At 29.0% G+C, this 27,553-nt stretch overlaps 1 protein-coding gene across 4 annotated transcripts in view; it reads right to left on the bottom strand.

Moving 5' to 3' along the window:
- The window catches only part of LOC136989777 (uncharacterized), a 72,597-nt gene that overhangs the window by 36,244 nt on the left and 8,800 nt on the right, over positions 1–27,553 (bottom strand). For 3 of the 4 annotated variants that reach the window (XM_067288041.1, XM_067288042.1, XM_067288043.1), the window contains exons 2-4: positions 15,215–15,571; positions 4,506–4,613; positions 856–1,056 (exon numbers count right to left, since the gene is read on the bottom strand). In XM_067288041.1, coding sequence (XP_067144142.1) covers positions 856–1,056; positions 4,506–4,613; positions 15,215–15,335 — 430 coding nt within the window. In that variant the 5' untranslated portion in view covers positions 15,336–15,571. The remainder of the gene's footprint in view (positions 1–855; positions 1,057–4,505; positions 4,614–15,214; positions 15,572–27,553) is intronic. The other variant, XM_067288044.1, reaches the window with a different exon arrangement.

The following is a 27,553-nucleotide window of genomic DNA, read 5'->3' as shown; positions in this document are numbered from 1 at the left end:
GAACACAAGTTTGGAAAAATATGCGATCACAAGCGACACTAAGATGCTAGCGAAAGGAGTGCTAAACAGACTGATGGAGCATGCCGCATGCACACAATTCGGGACTTTCCCTCTCCTCATCATTTGTTATGTGAAATATCGCTCGTTAAGCGAGGTTCCACTGTATTTGTTCAGCCTGTTGCATCATTTGGCAAACCACGTTTAGTGTTAAATATGATGGAATCAAAATGCTTTAATTCCATCATATTTAACATTCATGAAACCACATTTTGATTCTAACACCAAAATGTAGTTTCATGAAGAGAGATAAAAACAGACATGTCAGAAACTAATGCAATCAATGCCAATGGATATGTAAGAAGTTACTAAAAGAACTCATATTTCATATTAGGTGCACAATTAACCTTTGTAAACTTGTGTTTCAGTAAATCTTAGTGTGTTCAGATTAATTTTCTCACTGCTGTAATTCCAAAATAATAAAATGTATATGCATCTTTAGAATATATAAGAACACAATTTGTTTTTGTTCATTTGATTTTCCAGTTTTCTAATTCAACCATCATTTAATTATTAACAACAAATTTATGTAGCAATATTTTTCTTTACTTTTTTAATTAATTTTTTAAATTACTTTAAATAATACAATTTTATAAGAGCTTCTTTTAAGTTTCAAAGCTACAAAACTTAAAACATTATGATACAATTAACATCTTCCTACCAAAATAAATATTCAAAAAATTCACTGTAACATCTATTTTTCACAAGTCTCAAAAAGTTCACTAAATTAGTATATATATTATTTTTCTTCTATCAAAAAATTCACTATTGAAAAATTTTAAAAACTATTTTACTAACTTGAATGTTTTTTATTAGCAGTTCCAATTGACACCTGCTTCTTTTTTGTATCGGATTTTGGCTCAATTTTTGGTCTTTTTACTTCTGGTCCTTCTTTTGCATCTGCATCTGTTGAATTTCCAGGGCATTCTGTAGTTTTATGAACTACAAATAGCTGAAGCTTGTGAAAAATTGATCCACATTGTCCACATTTTAAAAAATCTAAAAAAGTTAGCAATTTTATTAATAATTTTATTCAAATGCATATATTTATAATATAATATGTATTTTTAATTGAATGAGTAAACTATGAAAATATTTTAATAATAATAACAACTAGTAAGCATAATTTATTTAATAATTTTTATTTTATAAAAAATTTGATCATTATCAGGTTGTAAGTTTAAATTTAAACATGTAATTTCTTTCTAGAAACAGATTCTAGAATGTTCAATGTATGTATATAAGTAGAGTAACCAAAGATGTTTCATCACATATTTCATTGAAAAAGAGGCATCACAATGTAGTACAAAACAGTAGAGTAGTACAGTATAAAACAGTACAAAACTTCTGAAAGAACATATTCGTTTGCTATTGTTCTATCACTTCAAAAATAGCCACAATGCAACAAAGGCACACAATCTTATCTGCTAAGTGTTTGTTAAAGCATTTTTAAGGGAACAAAGGTCAACCAACTGTTGCAAATGTCAAAGGGCTGATCATGTAGAAGACAATAATTTGCATTTGTCTGGTGTCATCACGACAGAGCTGCTTACAACCAATATCACTGTCAAAAAAAGAAGTCTACTGTAAACAACTGTACTGTTTGAACACAAAAATCAAGAACTTCATCCAAAAATTGAAAAAAATGCAATACAACAACAATATGCCAGAACAGAGAAAAGATGACCAGTCTGGACTGGGTGTTATGCTTCATCCACCTTACAGCTTATGTTAGATTTGATGCCAACTAACTACCATCTATTTCACATCTTGCAGAACCATACTGCCAATATACCATTCAATGATATTACCTGATGCTCGAGACTTTCTTCAAAGAAAAATCTCAGTTATTCTATGCTCATGAGACTGAAAGCAGCAAGGTGGGGAATGTAATTGAATGATGGTGATTACATACCAGGCAAAACTGTAATTGTTGTTCAATTAATTGTCAATAGTTAAAACATTCTCAAGGCAAACTGGATGTAAGACAATTAGATAAGGAAACACTCTTTCTTGATTTCTAGCAGTAGATTTAAAACTGTAACAATGCTTTTGACCTATTCATAGGTCTTCCTCAGTTAGGACTAAAAAATCAAATACATAAATAGTATTTTGAGATTAAAACAGAACAAAATACAAATTTACAAATTGGAAGTTCTAAACTTAAACAAATACAGTAATACCCCAACTTACACAAACCCAGAGTTATGCGATTTTCAAATCTCGGCGATTCGTCTTTTGTTTGAGTGCCATGCAACTCTTGATTACTGATTCCCTCCACACTATTGTTCAGCTTACATGTTTGGACATGTCGCATGAAATTAACACATAGCTACAATTTATTTGTGTTATTTATTTCTGTGTTTGTTATATCTACGAAGACTTGAAAGACTCTACTATGTCATCCAAACAAAGTAGAATTGATTCTTCTGCATCAAACAAGAAAAGAAAAACTTTATCTTTGGAATGTAAAGTTAACATTATTAAAGACTTGATACAAAAAATGAAAATTTGTGAATTGGCAAAGAAGTTTGATCTACCAGAATTGACAGTCAGAACAATTATAAAAAAATAAAGAAAAAATTCTCAAAGCTGTGAAAACTTGACAGATGGCCTCAGTTCAATTGAAAAGGGGTTACAAATTTTAGAAAATATAGGCTCCAATGAAGAGCGCATTTCTTCTACAAAACAAGAAATAAAAAAATTATTAGCATGCTACGAGGAAATTTTGCAAGAGAAAAAAAATCTTTGAGCCATCAGACGAATTTGTTAGATTTTATGAAGCCTTCTACATCAAAATAACTTTGGTTTACGATTTTAATATAATTTGTTATACATATGTATTATCTAAGATTTTATTAAACATTTTTTTATAAATTATTGTTTTCTTTAGTCTCTGGCCCCAATTAAAAATAACTTGTATGTATTTATATGCAAAATTATACCCCGACTTACGCGGTTATCGCTCGGTCTCACCTATCACGTAAGTTCAGGGTATTACTGTTCTATATAAAATTTAAATAAAGAAAATAAAAACTCACCTATTGACAGCATAGAAATTATTTTTAAACCATAAACTTTGACATTTATATTAGTTATTCTTATTTACTTTTCATTTATCAAGTTTTATTTTCTTCATTAAAATTTTATATTATATTCATTTGTTTAGAACTTCCAATCTTGTAAATTTGTATTTTATTCTGTTTTAATACTTACATATTAGATTTGTTAGTTCTAACTGTGGAAGACCTCTGAATTGGTCAAAAACATTACTATGGTATTAAACCTACTGCTGGAAATCAAAAACTGTGCACTTCCTTATTTAATTGTCAATAAGGTTTATTTTCTAAACTGTCTAAATTTCATCTTTACAATTACAATTTGATACATTATAATTTGTTATTCCTTCATCCATCTAAATTATTTCATTTAAGGGAAAATTATGAATTATTATTTTAAATATTTACATCTTTGTTCATGACTAACTAGAATAAATTTCATACTTTTAATGTAATTGGCGATGATCAATTTATTTATAGAATTCAATAAAAATAATCCAAATTATTTTAATTTACTATTTATATTAATTTTGTTCTTTTTTTTTTTATTTTAACAGAAATATACAAATGATACTGCTTGACTGTACACAAGTTATAATACAAGTTAATTAATTATAAAGAAAGACTTACTGTTTTCTGATGAATGGACATGGTGGAAATGAAGACAACAAAGTTTTTTCAAATTTTTAATTTTTTAAAAAATACCATCAGCCATTTTAATTAAAATTATAGAGACAGCATATAATTTGTATTAAAAGTAGATGGATTAAGCAGCCATCTTGTATTGAATTTAATAATAAAAAATACATTAATTAATTTATAAAATATTCTGGAAAAAAAAAACTGATCCAGAACAGGACTCAAACCCACAATTCCTTTTACTGTGCAGATGTGTTACCAATTACATTACCGAGATCTCCATACAATGTTCATCACTAGGCCAATTAATTTAGAAAACATAACCATGACATGTATGATCATAACTTAGTTGGTCTATAACTTAGTTGGTCTAAATTGAAACAGTAAGTCAATTAATTATATTATCAAATTATATTAATTATTTTATCTAATTTTACACACAAAATTCAAATATTTCTGTCTGGTAAAGAAGTGTGTGTTTATTCATAAGCCAAACAACTACCAGATTAAAATCGGGCTACTTTTCTGCAATTATTTTTAATTAATTTCTAAATAATTTGTAACTAGAGGGAGGTCTCTTATTAAATTTAATAATTATAATTAAGAATTAGCCTAGAGTAGGACTCGAACTCACAACTTCTGCTTAATGTGCAGATGCATTATATGCATCTGCACATTAAATAATTTAAAATTATCATTATTACAATATGCAAATATATAAGAAAATTTCAAATGTTCAAAGTTACAAACCTGATCCAGCTCCATCTTTCTGAGAAACTTGGCTCGATCCCGAAGTAACTGACTTATTTTTCTTTTGTGACGCTGATGATTTTGTACTCACCATTGTAGACTTTTCTTCTACAATGAACAGCAAAATATAAAGCTAATTTAATTATAACACCAAGTTTTTCAATAATAAATTAAAACAAAAAATAAAAAAATAAAATAAATAGAAGTAAAAATTTCATTATACTCACATTTTAAAAAAATAAGATGAAAAATGTTTATAATTAAAGTAAAATTTTATTATTATTATTATTATTATTATTAAATATTTAAGAGAGAACAATGTATTTTTAATTTTATTACTTCTTATATACTAAAAAAATGTATTAGTGTAAATTACTCTAATCAAAGTTTCAAAAAACTAAAATAATATTAAATCAACACATACATTAATTTAATCTTATTTTAATAGACTGTAAGAACAACATCAATTTAAATGTAAGAATTATACCAAACTAAGATATATTGATATAAATTTATTAGAAAATAAAAATTATATTAGTTTGTGATTTTAAAAATAGAGATTTTTAATTTATCGATGCTCTACAATATACTATACAAATTTGTGATGTTTGTTAGAGAAATAAAACACGCCTATTTATTCTTTAAAACAGAATGATAAGACATTTTAATTTATAATCTTGATTTCTATGGAGTATATAATAACTACAGTACATAAACACACAATCCATAACTCCGATCATCATCCTTGCACTTCCAACAAACACATTTAATAATAATACACACAATTTTGGCATATTTCATAAGCCTGCATCAGGTTTCACACACTAGCTTCAATATGATAACATTGTATATTGATATGTTACTCAGTAAGTTGCATTATTTAATTTTTAAGATATAGAAGATATTATAAGATTAAGATTTATTATATTTTTTACAATTAAGATACTTTTGTCCTGATACTAGTATAAGCTAGAACTAGACAATAACTAGAGATGCACAAAATACCTTATGTACTTTTCCAGCAACTTAAACATTAATATAACTAACATTGTCGGTAAAAGTACATAAGGTATTTTGTGTCTCCAGTTACTTTTGTCCTATATTTGTTGAAGCACAAAAAAATATAAAACAAAAACACGTGTATTATTAATAAATGTATTTGATGGATGGTGTTGGAGTTACAGGTTAATCATAGTTCCAGCTTTGTTCATTGTTTTTATAAATATTTATACCATTTAATGGGTGCCGGAAGCTCTACATTCTGGATTCTAGTATGCTTCCAGTGTAATCTTTAGTACATCTTACTCAATGTAAATACAGTCATGAACCATATATATTAATTCAAACAATGACTACATATACATCCCAGGTTCCATATTATTATAATATTTTAATTTAGAAAATGGAAAATTTTGAATACTATAAAAGTCTTGGTGGACAGTGGCCTAATCTGGTGGGAAAATATAGATGGTATAGGAAGAAAGAGCTTGTTAAAAACTTAGCAACATGATCTCGCATCTCTTGTATGAAAAAAGCAATTGTTCTGCTAGGTATAAATAAATAGCATTGCAGGCATTAAAATATAGTGTTTATAGAAAATCTTACAAAAACTTTTCAATTTAAGATATATAATAAATAAAGAAATAAAATTACAGATATAGGAATAATTACATAATAAACATTTTGATTAATACTGTATTTGTACTGTACAATAACCTTGGCTATTTACTCAATACACATATACTATATATTGAATAAAGCTTTGCTACGTATATATATAATATAGTGTTCACAAAAAATCCTATTTCATAGAACACATTGTGGACATTAAATGATAACTATAATACCAAATTATATTTAAAATTTCAATGAATTGGTTAAATCAATAAGAGAACCAGTGTTAAAGTTTAGAATTAATTAAATACAAACAAAACCTTTTATCCAGTAACAGAACTTCAACAAAAATTCCAAATGTTTTCGGCCTTCACCAAGGTCTGCCTCAGATTTTTAGAATTAAAGTAAAATATAAAACTGCCAAAATTTATGTATGAAGTTATTTCAGAAAAAACAACTAAACCTTGAAGAATATTTGAAAATTTGTATTTAAACTGATAAAAAAAATTCTTATGTTTTTTCAATTTCATTCTAAATTGTTGAATTAGAATCTAATATAAAAAGAAGAATAGTTTGTTCTTTATATATGTCTTCATGATTTGAGAAAATGCAATGAAACTTTTCAGGAACTATCCCTCTCATCCAAGAGGAAGTCAACTATTACTTTTGAGAGTTAACTTCTATCATCCACCCAACAAAAGACCAACAGGATGGTGGTATTCAAATAGAAAAATTAGTTAATACAAAGCAACCAGTAAGCACAAAATATGTTTTAGGGCCTTTTGAAAGTGCAGACAGGGGCGAATCTACATAGGGACTAATAGAGCTTAAACCCTGGGCCCTAAATGTCAAGGGCCCACAAAAATTCAATTATCATCATAAAATTTTTAATACTTTTTCATTAACAATGAGCACTTATCGTATAGTAAAAAAATAGTTAATATTACTGATATAATAATAATGATAATTTATAGTATCATTTGTATTAACAAAATGGGGCTCCATTGGACTTAAATAAGCCCTAGGCCCCGAAAAACCTAGCTCCGCCCCTGGGTGCAGAGCTTAAATACTTGATCCAATTTTCACAAAATTTGATTGGTTGACCAATTACCAATTATTAATTCTAACATATGTGTCAAAATTTTTGTTTACTTTGTTCTACTAAAAAAATGTCACCCCAAAAATTTTCCAAATTTTCACTCAGCTGATAAAAAATCCCCAATCTGAAAACACTGGATGATATTACACAAAAACTGCCTTTGGTTCTCACTATCACTATCACTTCCTACTTTCCTACCCAAACTTGCCACTTGACATTCTGCTGTTTTTCTTGAAACATGGTTTATGATTCAATTTCACGCAGAATGTCAAAATAAGTGAATTGGAGTTTTTATGGCTAGTATTATATTTTATATATAAACATCAAGAAGCCCAAGGATCATATCAAAGCCAAACAATTACCAGATTAAATCAGACTACATTCCCACTAATAATAATTATTAAATATCGAGTAACTTGACACTAGTGGTAGGTGTTAGGCACCACCTCGTATTAAATTTAATAATTAAATTAATATTTATTAAATAATTTAAAAATTTCTGCAAGAAAAGAATTTGTACAGAGTGAAAATGTAGCCCAATTTAATCTGGTAATCATTTGGCTTTGATAGTGTTATATTTTTATCGCCAACTAGCAATTTTGACACTATGCAGCATTATGTATACATCCTCTAATTCAATTTTTTAATGAAACATTCAATTATAAACAATTCTGGTTTGAAAATATATACTAAACCATTGATGATAACATAAATAAGAATTTGTTCTTTAAATTATTAGATGAAAACTATAGTCAAAATATTTCTTTGCCGATTGCATGTAATAAAGTCTATACATGTGCAATATGATAAATTTCTGTCGATAGAAAGATATATAATGTCTATAAACAACACAAAAAAAGGCAATAAAATATGTTGTAACAAGCTCTGCATATGTTTCAGACTCTTAAAGATTATTAAAACATTTTATGGACAATAAAATCTTTTTTTGAAAATATAAACAAAATGTGGTTTACTAAGTCTGTTAAAGAGAAAAAAATTCATATAAATTTAAACTATTTGATGCAATATTCAATGTTTTATATTTTATTTGTATTCAAATTTACTATTTAAACTTATGTACAAGTATTTTTAAAAGCAGAAGTTGGAAATCAGTCAACAGATTTTCATTTTTCAACTTTAACATTACATAAATAACTTAAATTCCATTAATAAAACTTAAACCTTTCTCATTATGTGAGGTGCTTGAAAAATTCAGGTTGATAGGTCAAAGTTCACAGGGTTTCCTATAGAGCTATTTTACAAGCATAAAATTAATTGTATAAGACGTAAATTTAAAAGGCTTAGGAAGTGATATTGGATATTGGAGTAACGGTATGAGGATTGTTTTCATTCAAAGTGTCATCTGGAACAACAAAATTTCAAATTTATGAAAATTAAAACTTTTTATAACAATTTTACTGACAGCATATTGAAAACATTAGGTCAGCATTTCAGACTGAACTGTACAGTACACACATCACTATCTTAGGTCTTGACATAATAACACAATTGTTAACCAAAAAACAATCGACATCCAAACAAAAACATCTGAGACGTAAAAAAAACTGCACCAAGTAAAAAATTATGACAATTTTATAATGAAATATACCTTTTTGATTTCCAGCAGTATTTTAGTATAATAAAAATGTTTTCAACCTACTATAATATGCTTCTTGTCTAGCCTTGGTATATACTTGTGAGCAGTTTTCAACCTATTCAAAGGTTTTCCTCAGTTAGGACTAACACAAAGAATACATAAAATAGTGTTTTCAAAATAAAAATTAAGCAAATACAATATATATATATATATATATATATATATATATATATACATATTTAAATTTATATTATACTAGAAATTTCCAGTCAAGCATGACTGAATACTTTTTATGAAAAAGTAAAAATTGAATAATTGAGAAGGGTAGAAATTTCAAGAAATTCAAGAAGAGTTGCTAACATTTTTTCAAATTAAGAAGTTTATACTATCTGTTGTAACATAAAGAGCAACAAAACAAATTTCACCTCAAGTGGACAAATGATGTTTTAGAGAATTCATTTACACACACAAAAAGATGATAACCTTTATATTAAAAAAATTTTGAAATCTTTCTTTAAAAGACTTCATTATACACTATATTCTGAGTAAACACTATTGTCTTTTAAATATACTTTCTCTTTTGTTTTTTTTTTCATCAGTTCATAGAGTATGTTTTTCACTTTCTAAATAACAGGCTCATTAGATTGTTACTTCCAATTGGATAATACTTGAGTTGACCTTTTATTTGAGGCTTCTCGTCCATCTCAAATAAAAGGTCAACTCTGCCATGGAATTGTCTTATCCCTCATCTGCGTGAGAAAGGACCGATGTATAAAGACACATTATATACGTATTGTCTTCTAGTGAAAGTTATTTTCTTTATTGTACATTAAATTGCCCTGGCTTAATTTTAAAACTTTCTTACTATGTTTATTTACATTATTACATGTAATAATAAAAATACATATATACACAGTCTTGCATTTTTATTAGTCATGTTTTTTCCATTTGGGGGTTTAAAGAATCTATCTAATGTCAATTGCTTTTCTCTCTTCACAATTTTTCAGAAGTAATTAATAGCATTGTAACTGTAGAGATCCACAAGCCTATTAACCTCAACCTGGTTTGGATGCCATTCTAAGACCATTGTTCTGACATCCTCCCACTTCTTCAAAAGATGTTTAATAGTAGATATCGGCATTAACCCTCTTTTTCAGAAGAAAACATATCTTATCTTGCTGAGTTTCTTAATGTTTTTCACACAAGAGTTCTTGGCATTCTTCTGCCGTCACATCTGTTTCAGGTTCCATTATGGGCTCTTCAATGTTCTTCATTTCTCAGATGTGATTTTTGTTACTCCTTCAGCTGTTTGAGTCTTCTTGATTATACTGTATCTTTCTTAGATAAGATTGAACTGCGACCTACTGTAGAACTGTTCAAGCCATACTGCCCAGCAATATCAAACATCAGACATCTGCCCACTCTCTACCTTTGCTAGTATACTCTCACCTTTTGAAAATAAAAACCAACACAAAACTTAATGAGTGCCACCCAACAGTCTTGCGAATACTATTAAAAAAAATTCTTTCTGTCAGAAAAATAAAAGGCTGGAATTACAAGAGAGAGTTTCAAAGTTTGGAGGAAAACTATCTGATCAGTATATACCAGGTTGAGCATCGATGTCGACGTCTCCCATGCTCCGAAAAGTTTTGAATTGTTGCCTGAAGACAAGGGAAGACCAATCGGTATTCATTATTTTACGTCGCTTCTTCTTGTGTTTGTTCTGTGAAATGTTTATTGTCTGATAAAAATCTTTTGCGGAAGTGTTCATTATCCAATTTGTTCGTAAACTGATCACCCACTGTATTTGTTCAATTCTTGATCCAATTATCTTTATTCCAATATATAATTAAATGTTTTAGATTATCATATTGACAAATTAATTCAGTTAAACATGTTAAGACTATAATTGGTCATAATTACATCCATTAAAAGTATCCTTACTCTCAAAGAAATTATTAGGTTGATACAAAAATAATTGCAATTTGCATTATTTTAAACATTGAGGCTTATTTTGAGCTAAAACTTTAATTATATTAACATAATAAACCATTTTAAAGCACTACCTCTACTGAGCTTAAGCATAAGCCTCTACTGACTTATGCTAGTGGTTTTGTTTTCATGTTTATTTTTATTTATTTTATATGGTCAAATTAAAAAATGGGGGAAAAAAAGCAAATTTGGGAAATTTTATTGTAGGAGTTCAAAACAGAATGTAAAGCAGTGGAAAGTGCACACAGTGTCAACCAAGCATTTGGCCAGGGAACAATCAGTGAACATATGGCTCAAAATTGGTTCCAAAAATTTTTTAATGGAGATGAGAGCCTTGAAAATGAGAAAGATCATGGACGTATTTCTGTGATTGATGACAATCAATTGAGGACCATTATTGAACTATATCCCTGCAAAACAACTCAAGAGGTTGCAGAAAAACTAAATGCTAAGCATTCAACAGTAGTTCAACATTTGCTCCAAATAGGAAAGTCAAAAAAGCTCAACAAATGGGTACCACATGAGCTGAATGGATATAAAAAAAATTCACCATTATGAAATCTGTTCTATGCTTCTTTTGCGCAACAAAAATTACCTGTTTCTTGATCGCATTGTAATGTGTGACAAGAAATGGATTTGTACGACAACTGACAAGTGTTCCACACAGTGGCTGGACCAAGATGAACTAAGACAACCTTCCTCAAACCAAAGCTACACCAAAAGGAGGTTATAGTCACTGTTTGGTAGTTGGCAATTGAAATTATCCACTACAACTTCTTAAATCCTGAAGAAACTATCACAGCAGAGAAGTATTGTCATATAATCAACAACATGCACCAAAAATTGAAACATTTATGTCTGACATCAATCAATCAAAACATACGAATTCTTTTCCGTAACATTGCCTGATCACATGCCTTGCAAATGACTATGCAGAAATTGAATGAATTAAGCTATGACATGCTACCTCATCCGGCTTACTTTACAGACTCACTCCAACAGATTATCATTTTTTCAAGTATATTGACAACTTTCTGTAAGAGGTTTTTAACAACCAAGCAGCAGCCCAAAACACCTTTAAAAAATGTACTGGTTCCAGAACTTCCAAATTCTAAACTACTGGAATAAATAAACTTGTTACTGGTTGGCAAAAATAAGTACAGTACATTCTAATGGTTGTTATTTCAATTAATGAACTTTAAGATGAGTGTTTTAAAGTTAATGGTTGAAAACTTCAATTATTTTTGCACTGATCTGACAGTAGTATAGATGAGGAATGGAAAGAGATACCCTGTTCCTTACTATGATATCTTAATGCTTTAAATGAGGATATATAGGATTGATTCAACCTTTCATAGTAATAAATCAACATCTTACTTTTATAGCCATCTGACCAAAATTTTACATCATAACAAAAATTCACATTTTTATATCCATTCAAGCTAACTGGAAGCTTCCCAGAAACTGATATATAAAGTTGATGACATGAAATGTTATATCAGACTTTTTCTTTTAAGCTCAATGAATTACTTTAAAATGAAGAATTATTTTGCAAAATTCTCTTTAAAAAAATACTTGTAAACAATACAAAGTAACATGTGATCGCATTCCCAATCATCATCATGCTAACACAAAAAACCAGAACATACTCAAAACATCTCTTGGATGTTTTGAGAATGTTCTGGATGTTTATTACATCATTCTCTAACAAATTTCAATTTGATTAAAATTAATTGTTATAAATTATTGTTTCACATACAACTGGGCTTTCAATAGAGATAAATATAAACTGGATTAATGTGAATCTATATGAAATAATGTGTTTATCTAGTATAATTATTTAGTGTAAATAATTGTTTTCAACTTGTTTGATAAAACAACACGTTACGTAAGCACCTCAATTATTACTAAAATTAGACTTTCGATATGATTAATATTTAATTCAGTTATTTATCAATTTTATGTAGAACCTTTTTAAGCAATAGCTTATATCAATGGTGTTCAAAACTATAGTCTAAATCCAGTCTCTCAACATATTTGGCATATTACTTAGGAATGACAAAAATAGGCCTTTTTTGTGTTTATGGAATTAACAAAATATTTGTGGCCCACCTACCTATGACTTGGCACTACTGGCTTAGATAGTTTTTAAAGTTAGCTTGAATAGACAATAGTAACTAAAGTAAAAATTTATGTGAGTATCTTTGTGTATTCATATTTAAATTTGTAGACAGATGCTATTAATAAAGAAACATAATTTTTAGTTAATTTGTATATAATTTAGAAATGCTCCAATGGAAATATTAATAAATTATTTTAAAATGGTTTTATATTCAGAGTCAGAGACACTAATTTAATTTTTTCAAAAAACATTTAACTGTCATCCTAAGAATGCCTAGAAATAATGATAAATATTAATTTAACATGCTAGAATATAAAATTGAATGATGTTAAAATATATAACAGATAGCTATACAAAAATATTATTTCACACTTGTTTTTGTATGACTACAAAAAGTACATTGGTAAACAGATAGCTATGCAGTAAAAATCACTGATTCATATTTCTATGGCTATCATCATTTCAATTTCTGATATTTATACTAAAAAATATACTTAAGCTTAAGAAAAAAATCAGTTAAATATTAAGAATAAACCTTTCATCAAATTTTGTTTTTAAAAATAAAATATAAAAGTATTTAAATCAAATGCCATATTTTTTCCTAATGTAAATTAACCAAATTAATTTTTCTCTGAATTTACATATTTATCATGTATTAAGATGTAAAGAAAAATAATAAATTTTTACTAATTAAGTTTGTTTTAATTTACATAAATTTTACTTTCATTATAATATTACATGTAAACATCAATTTTTCCTTTGTTAAATACAATTAGAAAGTGCAGTGTTGTCCCAAAATTTGTCTAATCCATAGACCTAGATGTTCCAAAAGTCACCTTTTCCAAGAACCCAATAAATTCATCAGCTTTAGTCAATTGACCCAATTAAAAAATTTTTAAAGGGTTTTTTATAACCTTTTTGCAAGTATGTGAGCTGTAGTCAGAACAACTCTGTTTTTGCCCAAAATACTAAACATTAGTAATTAATCTTATTTGATCATGATGGACATCATTCCAGCAAACTAAACTAAAAATTTGCAAAAAGAACTGAGACAAAGCCCTCAAATTCCACTGAGATAACCATGTAAATGTGGGCATAATGGAAAAAAACGTATAGATGGGCTCAATTGAAAATGAAAGATATCAATGATTGCCATGCAAATTTCTATCATTTACATAATAGTTACACAGGATGCATTCATTCTGAAGTATGTAAATACCAATAAACCAAAAAGAAGTAGGCAAGTAGCCAGACAGTTGTAAGAAAGTAATTAGTATCAAATGCTATGTTAAAGTTCCAAAAAAAAACTAGTAGTTTAAACTTGAGATATATCAGAAAACATTTCTTCATATTCAATAAAGATCAAAATCTGCAATTGTCAAAAATTGTATTTTAAGTGATGAGATGCCATGTAAAAAATGTGGTAGTTTATGAAATAGAAACAAGCTCAGTATTAAGAGAAATGTCATAGAAACATTCATCAAAGTCTGAATACAAGTTGCATTACTGTCCTGGTAAGTATCTACCCAATGATTTGAACATCAAGTTTGGTAAATGTTAATTTTTTGTTTCTCAAATAAACAAAAAAAAACAACCAGATATCAATAAAAAGGTTTAATAAATCACATATTGACATGAAATTTTTATGACAGTTTTATTGTAAAGATGTCTTATCAAAAAGTGATGATAAGGATGATGTAAAATTCTATACTAAAGAGGGAATACATAATTCCAAATGAGTCTATGGAAATTTATGAAATAAAGATTATTGACAAGGCAATGTTATTTTGGGCAAATTGTTCTTATAGAAAACTCATTAAATTAAGTATTACAACATGGTTCCAGAATTGACTTCCAATTATAATAATAATAATTTTCTGAGATAAAATAGTGAGTCTACAAATACTAGTAAATTAATCTAGGAAAGATTATTAAAAAAAAGTTTAAAACTGCTTAAGGAACTTGAATAGCATGTATTAAGATGCAAATACTTTAAATGTAACCACTCATCTTCAGAAGCATTTATTAATTTGGAACAATTTCATTTGAAATATTTTTTAATTAACTGTTGGTTTTAAAATATTAAAAACAAACATTTGTAAAAAGCTCTCAAAATGAGTATTTAATATATTTTTCATTTAGATAATTTTTAAAAAATGTTTTAATTAATGATATATTTTCAAAAGATTAATGAAACTGTAATAATAATATAAAAAACTCTAATGTGAAAAATTTTTTTCTATACGTATTTTAAACTACTACTATTTTGTTTACTTAGATTTTACCTTTTGATAAATGAGCTTTATCTTCATTTTTAAGGTCAGAATTGCCACAGAAATGAGTGGTTTTCCTTTTTTTAACCACATTTTCCAGTGGCATTATATCATCATGTTTTACAGTGGCCATCTTAACTTTTCTTCACTCTGCACATTCTTTTCCTAAACAATTATTTTATTACATCCAGAAAAATCAAACAACAGTGGAAAAACATTGCTTCTCAGAAAGATTTTTGAATAATAATTATTTATAAGGCCTTTTCTTTGAAATAACTGACAACTTAATTGATCTGACAGTTGATTTTTGATATTTTCTTCAATTATTTTAGTCCACCTTTCTAATAACTTTGATTATAAAATGCAAACCTGTAAATATATTATATGCTAATTATACAGAGAATTTTTTTATTTTTGATTTTAAATAAAATGTTAGAATTTAAGATATATTGTATATAACTTAAATAATAAAATTACAGTTTTAATTTCACAATAATTTACAACAAAATTGCTATTGCTAATGGTAAGATAATAATAACTTTAAAATTATCAACATATATTAAAAATATTGAAATTTAAAATTTATCAAAGCATGACTTTCAATTTAGAAAAAGTGATTTGGATTTAAAAATTTGCATGGATAAAATTGTCAACAATTGGTCTAATCAATTTCTTATTTACACCACAGAAACCAAAAAGAAATGATCAATTAAACCAGTCAATAAAGCTCATTGTCATATTTTTATAACCAGGCCTTAAATCAAATCAAAAACTTTTATACTGGCCTTTAAATACCTAATGCCTATTAAAATTTCTTCATAAATCACATTTCTTTCTGACAGAAACAAACATGTACTATATATTAATTATAAACTCAAGTACTGATTTGTATTAGTTCTAGTTTTTATTTTGACTTAAAACAATTTAAAGATTTTTAAAAATCTAATTAAAATATTTAGTAGCTGTCATCACTAAATCATTTACTAAATTTTAAATACTCAGGATAAAAAAGATTTTCTAAATGCAAACTTCATCAGTTAACCCGATATACATTAAAGCAATACACCAACCAAAGCCGAATTATTGGACTAGAAACGGCTATAATAATAATAATAATTTATAAGATAATTTGGTACTAGAGTTAGGCGTTAGGCGCCATCTCTTGCTACATTTACTAATTAAATAATTTCAATAATTTAGGAGATGGTACCTAACACCTAACTCTAGTACCAAATTATCTTATCAATTATTATTGTTATAGCCGTTTCTAGCCTGATAATTCGGCTTTGGTTGATGTATTGCTTTAATGTATATCAGGTTAGCTGATGAAGTTTGTTTATATATATATATATATATACATATGCCTTGCCAGGGTTGCGATGGCTGATTGAATGCCTTGGGAGATGTTTACAGGATGTGGGCACTTGATGTGTCCCCAGCCGGCATTGTACTGGCCGTTGATGGTTGTAACATAAGCTTATATATACTGGAAAAGGAGATCTGACCGGAGGTCCAGGTAGCGTAATTGGCAATGCATCTGCACGGTAAGCAGGAGTTGCAGGTTCGAATCTCGCTCCAGGCCGATTCTTTTCTTCCAGTTAGTTCTAAATTATTTAATTATTAAATTTAGCAAGAGATGGTGCCTAATGCCTAACTCTAGTACCAAATTATCTTATAAATTATTATTGTTATTATTATAGCTGTTTCTAGCCAGATAATTCGGCTCTGGTTGGTGTATCGCTTTTTCTAAATGCAGTTAACTAACTTTGAAAATGTTTAAATCAAAATAAATAATAGTAGTGATTTCAAATTTATAGTTAATCCAACAATCTTCAATAAATGCTTTTGATTATTACAAATAATCTTCAAAGTATCATAAATATAAATACAATGTTATCCAATTAATCTAAATCCATCCAAATCTATAAACCAAACTGTTTTTTGTGAGTCTATGAAAATAACTATTCTAATTTTGATCATAAAATCTATGCCAACTATCCTGCAGAAAACTGCTAGAACAGAAATAAAACTTTTACATACCCCATATTTCCAGAACAGCCATTGAAAGAAAAACATCATACTACATTTACAATAGGAAAGTCAAATTCATTTAGAAATCACATTTAGCATCAAATGAGTAACTATTATGCTGTTCACATAATTGTGATGAACTTAGTTAAATCATTTCTTGTAGCACAGCTTGATGACCCATATTTGTTATCAAATCAAATAGCAATAAACATTAAATTAAAATACAAAATAAGTTTATGTACTTAATCTACAATGTTATATACATCTAGTGAAATCATAATACTGATCAAAATGTACCCAAATTTTCAAATTGCAAAATTATATTTCCAAAGCGATAAAAAAATAATGGTGGCAATCCAGTTCTGTTCAAGACCTATATCTAATAAGAGAGCTTGAGTACTCTTGAGTTTAAACTCCCTAGGTAACCTTCATGACATTTTAAACCAGATTATAGTAAAACTAATTTTGTTCATACTATGACTGTTGACAACTTAAGGAGTGGTTTTGGAAATGAAAGAGTCATTTTTAATTGATACTGTTTTACCAGAAAAAAAATGAAGGTACAAAGATCAATTTTATTCATGCAATAGCCCAGACAGTTCAGATTCACTTTTTTCAAAATAATTGTCCATAACACCTTGTTATCCTATACATCTCAATTTTGCTCAAACTCCTGCCATGAACTCCATGCCAGACTTCTTCCCAAGTTTTTGAACAATATTTTTCCAAATTTGTTTAAACTAATTCAAGTAACTTTGCACCACTAGGACAAGAAGTACATTACTGCTTACACAGTGATCAAAATCTTTCAAACGGATGGACCTGGGGTACATGATGGTATTATTTTCATTTTCCACAAACTCAAGACCAATTCTTTGAATGTATTCAGTAACTCTGTAGAATAATGGACTGTTGCTAGATCTGGCCAGAACACCGCATCATGCAGGTGGATGAAGGGAGTCAAGCACTTTTTAATGTGCTCTTTGAGCTAAATATCAATGCATAAACACTATCCTAAACTGGATGTATGCAATATAAGATCACTTCAAGACCATAATCCAGTTAAAACAACAAAAATATTTATTAAACAACAAGAATTTTCAACCTTTAAAAAGGCTATCCTCTGGTTCTACTGGTATAATGGAATACCAAACAAGATATATTTTAAAATGTTCATTGTGTAAGAAGTTTTCATGTGCAGGAGTTGTTTTAATTTATAATATATTACTATGGTAATATATTATAAATTAAATTATTACCATAGTAATATATTATAAATTAAAACAAAAACAGAAGAAAATAACATATACAAAAAATTTAAATAACTATAGATAAAAGAACAATAAATTTACTAAGACTGAAGTGCTTATAAAAGTCAACACAATTGCTAAATGTGTTCAAATGTTGCTCTTCAGGCATGCAACATAGGAGCCGTGTCCCTGCTATTGGTAGCCTTTCCTCTAGAGAGAGCACTGTATATCTTAATAATCTCAAGATATTTTAGACATGATGGTAATACAGTTTGATGTAGAAGGTGAACTCTATCAAAATGAACATCTACATCGTTTGATGCGTAGGTGGCCAAGGCCATAGGGCCTGTTCTTTTAATAATCAAGTCCTGATGTTTCTTGAGCCTTGTCATAAGAGATCTAAAAGCAGTGCTTATGTATTCATATTGTCAATCAAGTCTACAATGATACAAAGAAATTTTGTATACTCCTGGAAGGGCCTTTTCATCGGGAGGATCCTTGTTGTTCCTAAGTAATGATGAAAAGACAGTCAGAGATCTCTTATATGCAATTTGGAAGTTAGAATGCTGTCCTATCTCCTTGAAGATACCACTTAATCGCTGGTTATATGTGATAGCTTGAAAGGGCTAGGTATCCTTGTTGGTTGTTGCTGCTGTAGGACTGTCGAAATACCAAGCGCTTTGGCAATATGGAAAATGAATTGAAGGCTATATGTTGGTTGCAGTGGAATAGCGTAGTGGGGGTGGCAGGGGTGGGAGGAAAATACCTAAATAAGGGGGCGGCGAAATTTTCCTACGCCCCGGGCGACTGACACCTGTGCTACGCCACTGGTTGGTTGTTTAATAAATGTTTTTGTTCTTTTAACTGCATTATGATTTTGAACTGTTCTGATATATAACAACACTTATAGATCATCAAGAAATGAAACATTCAAACATGTATCTGCATTCATCAATTGCTTGCTTTATTAAGTAATTTTTTGAAAATTTAGCTTATCCTATAAACCTGATTTAATGTACAGGGTTTAAGTTGTCACAATTTTTTTCACTAAAATGCTACAAGAACTTAGATTTAGCAACAATTTTCTTGACACATTTTGCTAAAAAACTAACATTTTCCAAATGGTTATTGCATAACATTTTTAAGATGTTTTAACTACTAATGGGATGATACTAAAATTTCTCTAGATTCCACTGAAAACTCCCAATTCCAATTCTTTTGAATACTTTCTAAAGTTTATTTTAGTTTAGAAAATTAATGATTTACATTACGAGCACAGTACACTCATTAATTAATAAACATTGAGATTAAGAATGGAAAATGATTGAGAAATCTAGAATCAATCTCTCAAAAAAAGCCCAAAAACTCTTCATTTGTGTTGATATATAAGCTTTTATTGTGTAGAAAAAAATAAATTTGTAATCATATTGCAGATAAAGTTAATATTGCAACAAACAAATTACAACTAATTTCCTTTTACTCAAAAAAGAAAAAAAAAACTATTCCTTCATGTCAGCTAAGGTTGCCATCTTTGAAAACTGTTTTGTTGGCCAATGCAATGAACAAGGATGAAAAAATAATGACATGATGCACTTCTTTTTTTAATGCTTCTCACAATCATCATGCCTCATAAATATTGTAATTCCATCATATTTAACACTAAATAAGGTTCAACAAATGATGCAACAGGCCAAACAAATGTCATCATCATCAAGAGTTAACCATGTTTTGAATTCATTCATGTTTCGAATTCATTCACAGGTTTTCCTAAATGTACAATTGCTTATACTTATTTGAAGAAAACAAGAATCAAATGAATGCCTAGACTGATTCATCTTGAAAAATAAATTTTTAAAACTCAAAACAGCAGTAAATTTAGCATAAACGATTATTTTTACTTCGAATCATGCAGAACACATTTGAAAATTTAATGTATACAGCATCATTTGTGAATCATAACAGAAACTTTAATAGTTAGCTATAATGGGAAAGTCATTTTGTCATTACAATAGGCTGAAACTAATTTAGCTTGAACAACACCTTATATGCTTTTTCAGCAACACTTTAATTTCTATAAGAGAATGACCCCTTTTCACCGGACTGCGTCAGGTTTAACAAAGATTTAAACTGTCTTTGTAAACAGTGCAAATCATCTTGTTAATGACTCAGACCTGTGAAAAGGATCAAAAACTTTGTTTAAACAAATTAAAGTGTTCCCGAAAAAGTATTTAAGGTGTCGTTCAAGCATTTTATCATAATAAGTAAACATACTAAATATTAAAAAGTTTTAAGTAATATTTTTTCAATTAAAATATAATTTTGTTTATATTTTAAACTGTTTTGCCAAAACATAAATATTTTTGTTTGCTGCTGGCCTTGATTTAAAATTCCAGGCAAACCAACAATTCTGGATGCCCTATCTCTCCTAAAATGGGACAGTTAGTACTAACCAAGTGCAATCTCTTGTTGCTCCAACTATGCGAAAGAAAAGTCCACCTTGACAGATGTCACCTTGTGCATTAAGTGTCACATATTCTCTGCTTTGAAGACACTAAAGTTTCCAATAAACAAATACTTAATTGTTAATATTGTAATTTTAAAAAAACAATTTCTGATGAAGTGGGATTTGTTTAAAAGATTTGTTGCTGTCAGATGTAAGAATATGTCACTGGCTAAAGTTTATATAAGGTAGCTTCAAAAAGTTCCCAGAATTAGCTTATTACTCAAAATATATCTACAGTTGACAAATCAAGTAACATGTCCTTCAAAGTATTGTCATTCAGCCACTTCAGCCATTGTCAACCACACACTTTTGCCAATGCTAGTATAGCTGCTGAAAATATTCTTGGAAGCCGTCTCGCAACAGCACCGGCAACACAGATGTCACACTCTGTATAACCTCATCTGCACACTTGAAGTAGTGTCCCTTGATGGCATCTTTCAACCGGGAGAAGAGGTATAGAAATCGCATGAGATCCACTGTGAGCATTCATGGCACTGTGTGTTGGCAAACACAGTGCATGTTCAATTGATCATGCAAGATGGAATGACAACTTCCAACAAAATTCCTGCTGTCTTGATAATCAGCTCAATTGACTGTTGTCTGTCTGGCCTCACAATCTCACATACAACCAACACTTTCTCCTCAGATGCTGATGTCGATGGGCAACAACTTCACAAATCATCAGTAATACTTTCTCATCCCTCACAAAAGTATTTTTGCCAGTCAAACTTGAGAATGTTTAATGGAAGATTCAGCACAGATGTCCTGACGCATCTTCAAGGTCTCAGAGGGTTCCCCCAATAACATACGAAATTTTATGTTTGCACGTTGTTCTTACACAAACATTTTTGCCAGAATCTGTTTAATGACATCTCACTAACACGACCTTCAGTGAGTGGTAACTGTTGTCATCTCTGCAATGAGTACAAATTTGTTTGAACACATTTCTCTATTCCTGACATGTTTAGCTAAGACATGAATCACATGTTCTCTTTTTCATTGCTTTTAATTAACTAACCCAGCATAATTCCAAGAACTTTTTGAAGCTACCTTGTAAAATGAGAGTTGTAAATGACCTTCTCTCATATATGAACAGATATTGAATTTGTTCTTTCACACCTAGTGCACACTGTTAAGTGTGAAATGTTTCAATGAGATATTAACAAAAACTCCAATTGGAAACTGTCTTGATGTAAAAAATATCAGCAACTTGTTAAACATCTCCATAAATGGTCCCTAAGATGGAAATTTAATTTTCATTTGGCATTTGTTGCCTAGTATGAATCAAAACCAACAAGAATTGTTCAATAATGTATGATATCTATACTTTTGGGTTGTAACAATAGATTTGTGATTATACAGTAGTGAACCGAAAATCAGAATCAATTGGGGACTGGGGTTGTTCAGATTAGGGATTTGTTCCGATTACAGATTATGTACGAAAAAATATATAAACCTGTCCGATGTTCAAATTTTTCTCCGTTGCGTGTCGCTTCGTGTTAAATTTTCGTCGATTTTAAGCCTAGCAAAAATTTTTATAATAATAATTGAGGCTATCGTATCGTTAAAAATTATTTCTGCAGTTTGTACAAACAAAATAAATATATTAAAGAATATAAAATCATGAAAATTATACTTTAGAAGTAAATTTAGTATCAAAAACGTTCGATTCAGCACGACACAGTCTGACTGAAAATTGTGCCGATTACCGGGGTTCTGATTTACGAGTCTCTACTGTATTGGTAATGCAATATACAGTGACATGCTGTGACATTTGATGATAGGGAAGCTGTGTTTCTGTAAAAAGCTGACTTCCAGGGGGAATCAGTTAATTTCATGTCAGTAATGGTCTAGGGTCCATTCGTTGGTGTGTGGTGGCAGAAGAGAAAAACAAGTATCTGACAAAAACCATTTATTTTAACATAAAATAAACATACACTATATACAAAATAGTTTGCTTTAGGACAATCAATCGTTCGGACATCCTGGGCGTCGATGTGGTTCTTCGATGGTCGATTGAAGATGGCCCCGGGACATTGGCATTGACAAGTCTGTAAGGCACGGGGAGACTTCATCCGTTGGCATCGGGGATATGGTCTAAGTCCGAAGTGGCACCGGTTACAGGTTGGCTCAATAGACAAGAAACTGTTTTTTTTTTTTTTTTTTTTTTTTTTTTTGCGCGTTGACACATGGCGTTTTGGTTATTCAGAACGTTAACTGAGTGCAAGGTGTCCTCGATTCTCGGGGATTATATCAATCTCCGTTCTTTCTTTTGTCCATTTGATTGGTCATTCTCCCTCAATCAAGCTTCCCGAGTGGTTGGTCCTTCATTATTAAGTGTAATGAGACTCTTACCTGGAGCAGGAGAAAAGTCAAAATCGAAGATAAATTTCATCTTCCACCAATCATAGGACGACTTCGTTCTGCGATTTATAGTTTCTGCCTCGCAGTTTGATATAAACAATGGGTGTCCGACTATAAACAACTTTTACCTATGTTTTTTTAAACTAATAAATTTTTCTCTAAATTAACCGTTTTTTCGCGCCTTTCATCACGGGTCAGATTTGTCCGGTACATGACATTTCCATAAAAGTTTTAAACAAATACTGGAAATGATAAAAATAAACAATTTATGTATTTTAGTTCTAAAATGCAAATAATACATACATAATACAAATTGATATGATACAAACATTAATAGAAAAACTTGTTTTTTTTTTATTTTTTATAAACTAATTCTATTTGGCATTTTTTTCCCGCAAAGTCATTAATTACTTTATCATAAAAGTCGCTGGTTGTCAACTCCATCAACGTATTTGAAAGCTCTTTTTCTATCGAAAGCAACGCTAGCAACCACAATCTTCCTCCAACTGAGTGTTCCTGGCCAATGTATGAATTTGCTTTGTGGTCGAAAAACTGCACTCAGCAGACTCACTGGTAGATGGTACCATAAATATTAATGATATTAAATCATATAATTCTTTTAGTATGTCTTTGTTTGGATCGACATTAATTATAATATGTTTTATGTCTAAGAGTTACTTGTCAATATAGTCCAGACACAAATATAAATATTGCGATTCACTACGTAATTGAGATAAATCAAAAAATTTCCCATAAAATTTACTTAATTTAAAGAATTAAAACACGCTTGAAAAAACTGTTTTTCATAATATTAAAATTATTAACATCTAAAAGTGTTAAAAATTCTAAAGATTTTGTCTGAAAATCTGTCAATATAATTACAGTATAATTAAAGGAAAATTATAATTAAATATAACTTTGCAAAGAAACATACATAAAAATAACATTGAATACTCTACTTTTTAAATCTTAAACTATTCACTTAGTCAGATAGCTCCCTACCCAGTGGCTAAGGGATAGAATCGTTGGAAGCGTTGTGTGTGTGTGTAGCTTCCACCAGCTAAACCAGGTGAGGCTGGTGCTCTGTAAAGCGCATGCACAAATGCCTATAATGTGGCTGCTTGGAAGCTGATCCGGTTTTGAAAATACAGCATTTCCACTGATATTCGAATATACAATAGCAATCTTATCGTTTTTTTTTTCACATGTAGTATAGAAATTTGTAATAAGATACATAATGTGATTATAACAAAATATTAATTTTAATTAATTCAAAGTACATTGAAATATTAAAATAATAGCCCAATATGAATTTTATTTTAGAAAATACAAGGGAAGCGGCACTTCCACTGCTTCCAATGACGGCACGCCACTGGCAGTATACTGTAATAATGCACAGTATCTATAATAAGCAAATGTTTGAACAATAATGTATTGTATATTGTACTGGGCAGCATCATGGATGAGAAATGTTAGCTGCAGTTTCTAAAATTTTGCTACAACTTTTTAGTAAAATTAGTTAAAATGCTACATAAAACTTTTTCCAGCTTAAATCCTAAATGAGGTGAATTTAACTTGCTAGTGGAATAGAAGAATTTTATTCAAGGCACTTTTTTTGGGTCTTCAGGGCAATATGTCTCATCATCTAGCACTAATACTTATTCTCCTTTGGCACACAGCTGAACATCACAATGTTTTTGGCAATTTGTTTTTGCTCTGCTTCTGATTGTATTTTGGAGCTAGTTCCTTTCTGAGATCAGTGATGACTAACTTCTTCACTTTTATGCTATATAAGGTATTTACTGCAAGTTTAGTAGCTGCTGTTCTTGATGTCTCAGAGACCTGCTTGAATATGGGTTCCACTGTCTGCATAACTTACATGGCTCCTATGCTTGCAGGCCAACCAGTAGAGTTTTGATACTCTGCAGTTACATATTTGTCAAATCCATCCCATATCTAATTAATAGTTGTTTGTTAAATATTTTCAAGCATAAAATTTTGCCTTGCCTTCTTTTCATCTCTTCTTGAAATGCTTTTGTAGTAATAGCACACATACAAGAGTCTTGCTTCTTTTACTCTGCATGTTGACACCTTTCCTCTCCCATTAAAGTAATATTGTCTGTGTGAGTATGTCCTGATTAGCAGGCTTACAAGTTTTATCATGATTTGCATCAGATAACAATGTTAATACATTGCTTTCTTAAGTTACCAGACAATTTGATACTAGAGGGAGGCGTTAGGTGCCTTCTCTTGATAAATTTAATAAATATAATTTTAAATAAATAATCTATATTATTTATTTAAAATTATAATTATTAAATTTATTAAGAGAAGGCACCTAACGCCTCCCTCTAGTATCAAATTTTTTGGTAATTTATTAATATTATAGCTGTTATTTACCCCGATAACATATAGCAGTGGTTGGCTTTAGTTATATAATGTATCGGGTTTTAGTAGAGTTGTTTCTTAAGTTACTCTTTCATTTCCGAACACCCCTTAGTTTAAACTCATTTAATTTTCCTAGTGTAAATGTATTACTATTGGTATGCAGCTTAAAAAGTATTATACTTCAAACATTACCACATTTTCTATTACTCTTCATTGTAAATGTAATGGTTACTTCAAGCAATTAATGTTTTCAAAGGAAATAACTCTACTACTGCTGATTTGCAGTTTCTAAACACTGATTTTGTGTTAATCAAATATTTACTCAGAAAGAATGCAAAATTATTACTGATATTAGTAAAAATTAAATACAGTAATAATCACCATACCACCATACCATGAAAGAAACCTTAAAATGAAGTGATATTTTTTAATTTTCAAATGTTTTTATTATTTTTTGTATTTTAGTTGTGTATTTTTCATTTGTATATTATTTAGAAGTTCGGCCATCGCTCATTTTGAATTTCTTTTTTGGTTCTAACATTTAAATTATATTCATCAGAAATATATTTGTTTCATTAATGTCAAATGAAAATCATCATTCGATTGCCATTTTTTGCTGAAGAAGGTAAATAAAAATGACAAAATGCTTGAAAGTTAAAAATATCACTGCATTTTAAAATTTTTTCAGGGTATGATTATTTAACACAAGTGCAGTAACCAAAGATTACAGTTATATTCAACAAATTACATAAAAACTGGCACAATTTTGTAAACTATATAAATGAAAGGGCTTTCTTCAAAAAGCCAAAATTACTTATTGAAACAGAAATGCTTTCAACCTATTTTAGGCCATTTTCAGCTTGAAATCACAAATATTTGAAAATGACATGTTTGTTAAAAAGTTTGTTTATCTATAATTTATTTATATATTGTAATTTTTATATTGTAGAAGTATAACATTGATAAAAGTTTTAAATAAATATAACATTGCAAATTAATGATGAGAGTAAATAAAATTGCAAAACAAAGGCAAGAAAGTCAGAAAGAAATATATACAAACATATGCATGCACATGCTTACATACACACACACTAAACTTTAATTATTTAGTTTGAGTTAAAAGTAATTCATTTATTCTAATATAGTTACAGCTATATAATAATTACCATAAATTAATCTTTATTCTGATCATCTCATCTGACATGGTCTATTCCTTAAGTGATCCTTAAGTGACTAATACACAAATGCTTGTTAAAATAGCTAAAGTACAGTACCATTTCTACTTTTTATATCTTAAGCATCTGTGTTGGTCCATTATAAATTTTGATCCAAAAAGATTATTTGAAACTAGATTTTGAAGTTTTCAATGTTATAATATCTGATATAATCTTTATCTATTTTTCAGCAGTTCTTTAAACAGCTTTATAACTTTATTAATCTTTGACTTCTAGCTGAAGTTAAAAAAAAGTCTAAAATTTTTTAAAATCCTACAAACTTATTTTTGAAAAGCTTATAATTTAAAGAGTGTATCAAAATTATGTTAACACTTCCTTACACTGTTTGTTTTTAAAAAGTTTATCTTTAAAAAAGATTGAACATTTTTTGAGACTAATGTCTTAATATTGAAATTTATACTTCTAATCAGAATCGTCATTTCAAACATTTGAACTAAAATAGCACGAACTGCTAAATGATTTTATTCAAAAATGTTTTTGAATTTTTCATAAGAATTACAGCATTAATAAACATTTATCATATATTTTTATACAGGAGACAGGTAATGCTTTACCTATTTCCCATTATATCTGAAAAAAA

This window comes from Centruroides vittatus, unplaced genomic scaffold (genome assembly GCF_030686945.1).
Source record: "Centruroides vittatus isolate TY-2023 unplaced genomic scaffold, ASM3068694v2 scaffold_769, whole genome shotgun sequence".
In the NCBI taxonomy this organism is placed as follows: Eukaryota; Metazoa; Arthropoda; class Arachnida; order Scorpiones; family Buthidae; genus Centruroides; species Centruroides vittatus.
The sequence above is the reverse complement of the archived record's forward strand: the minus strand, read 5'-3'. Positions and strand labels throughout refer to the sequence as shown.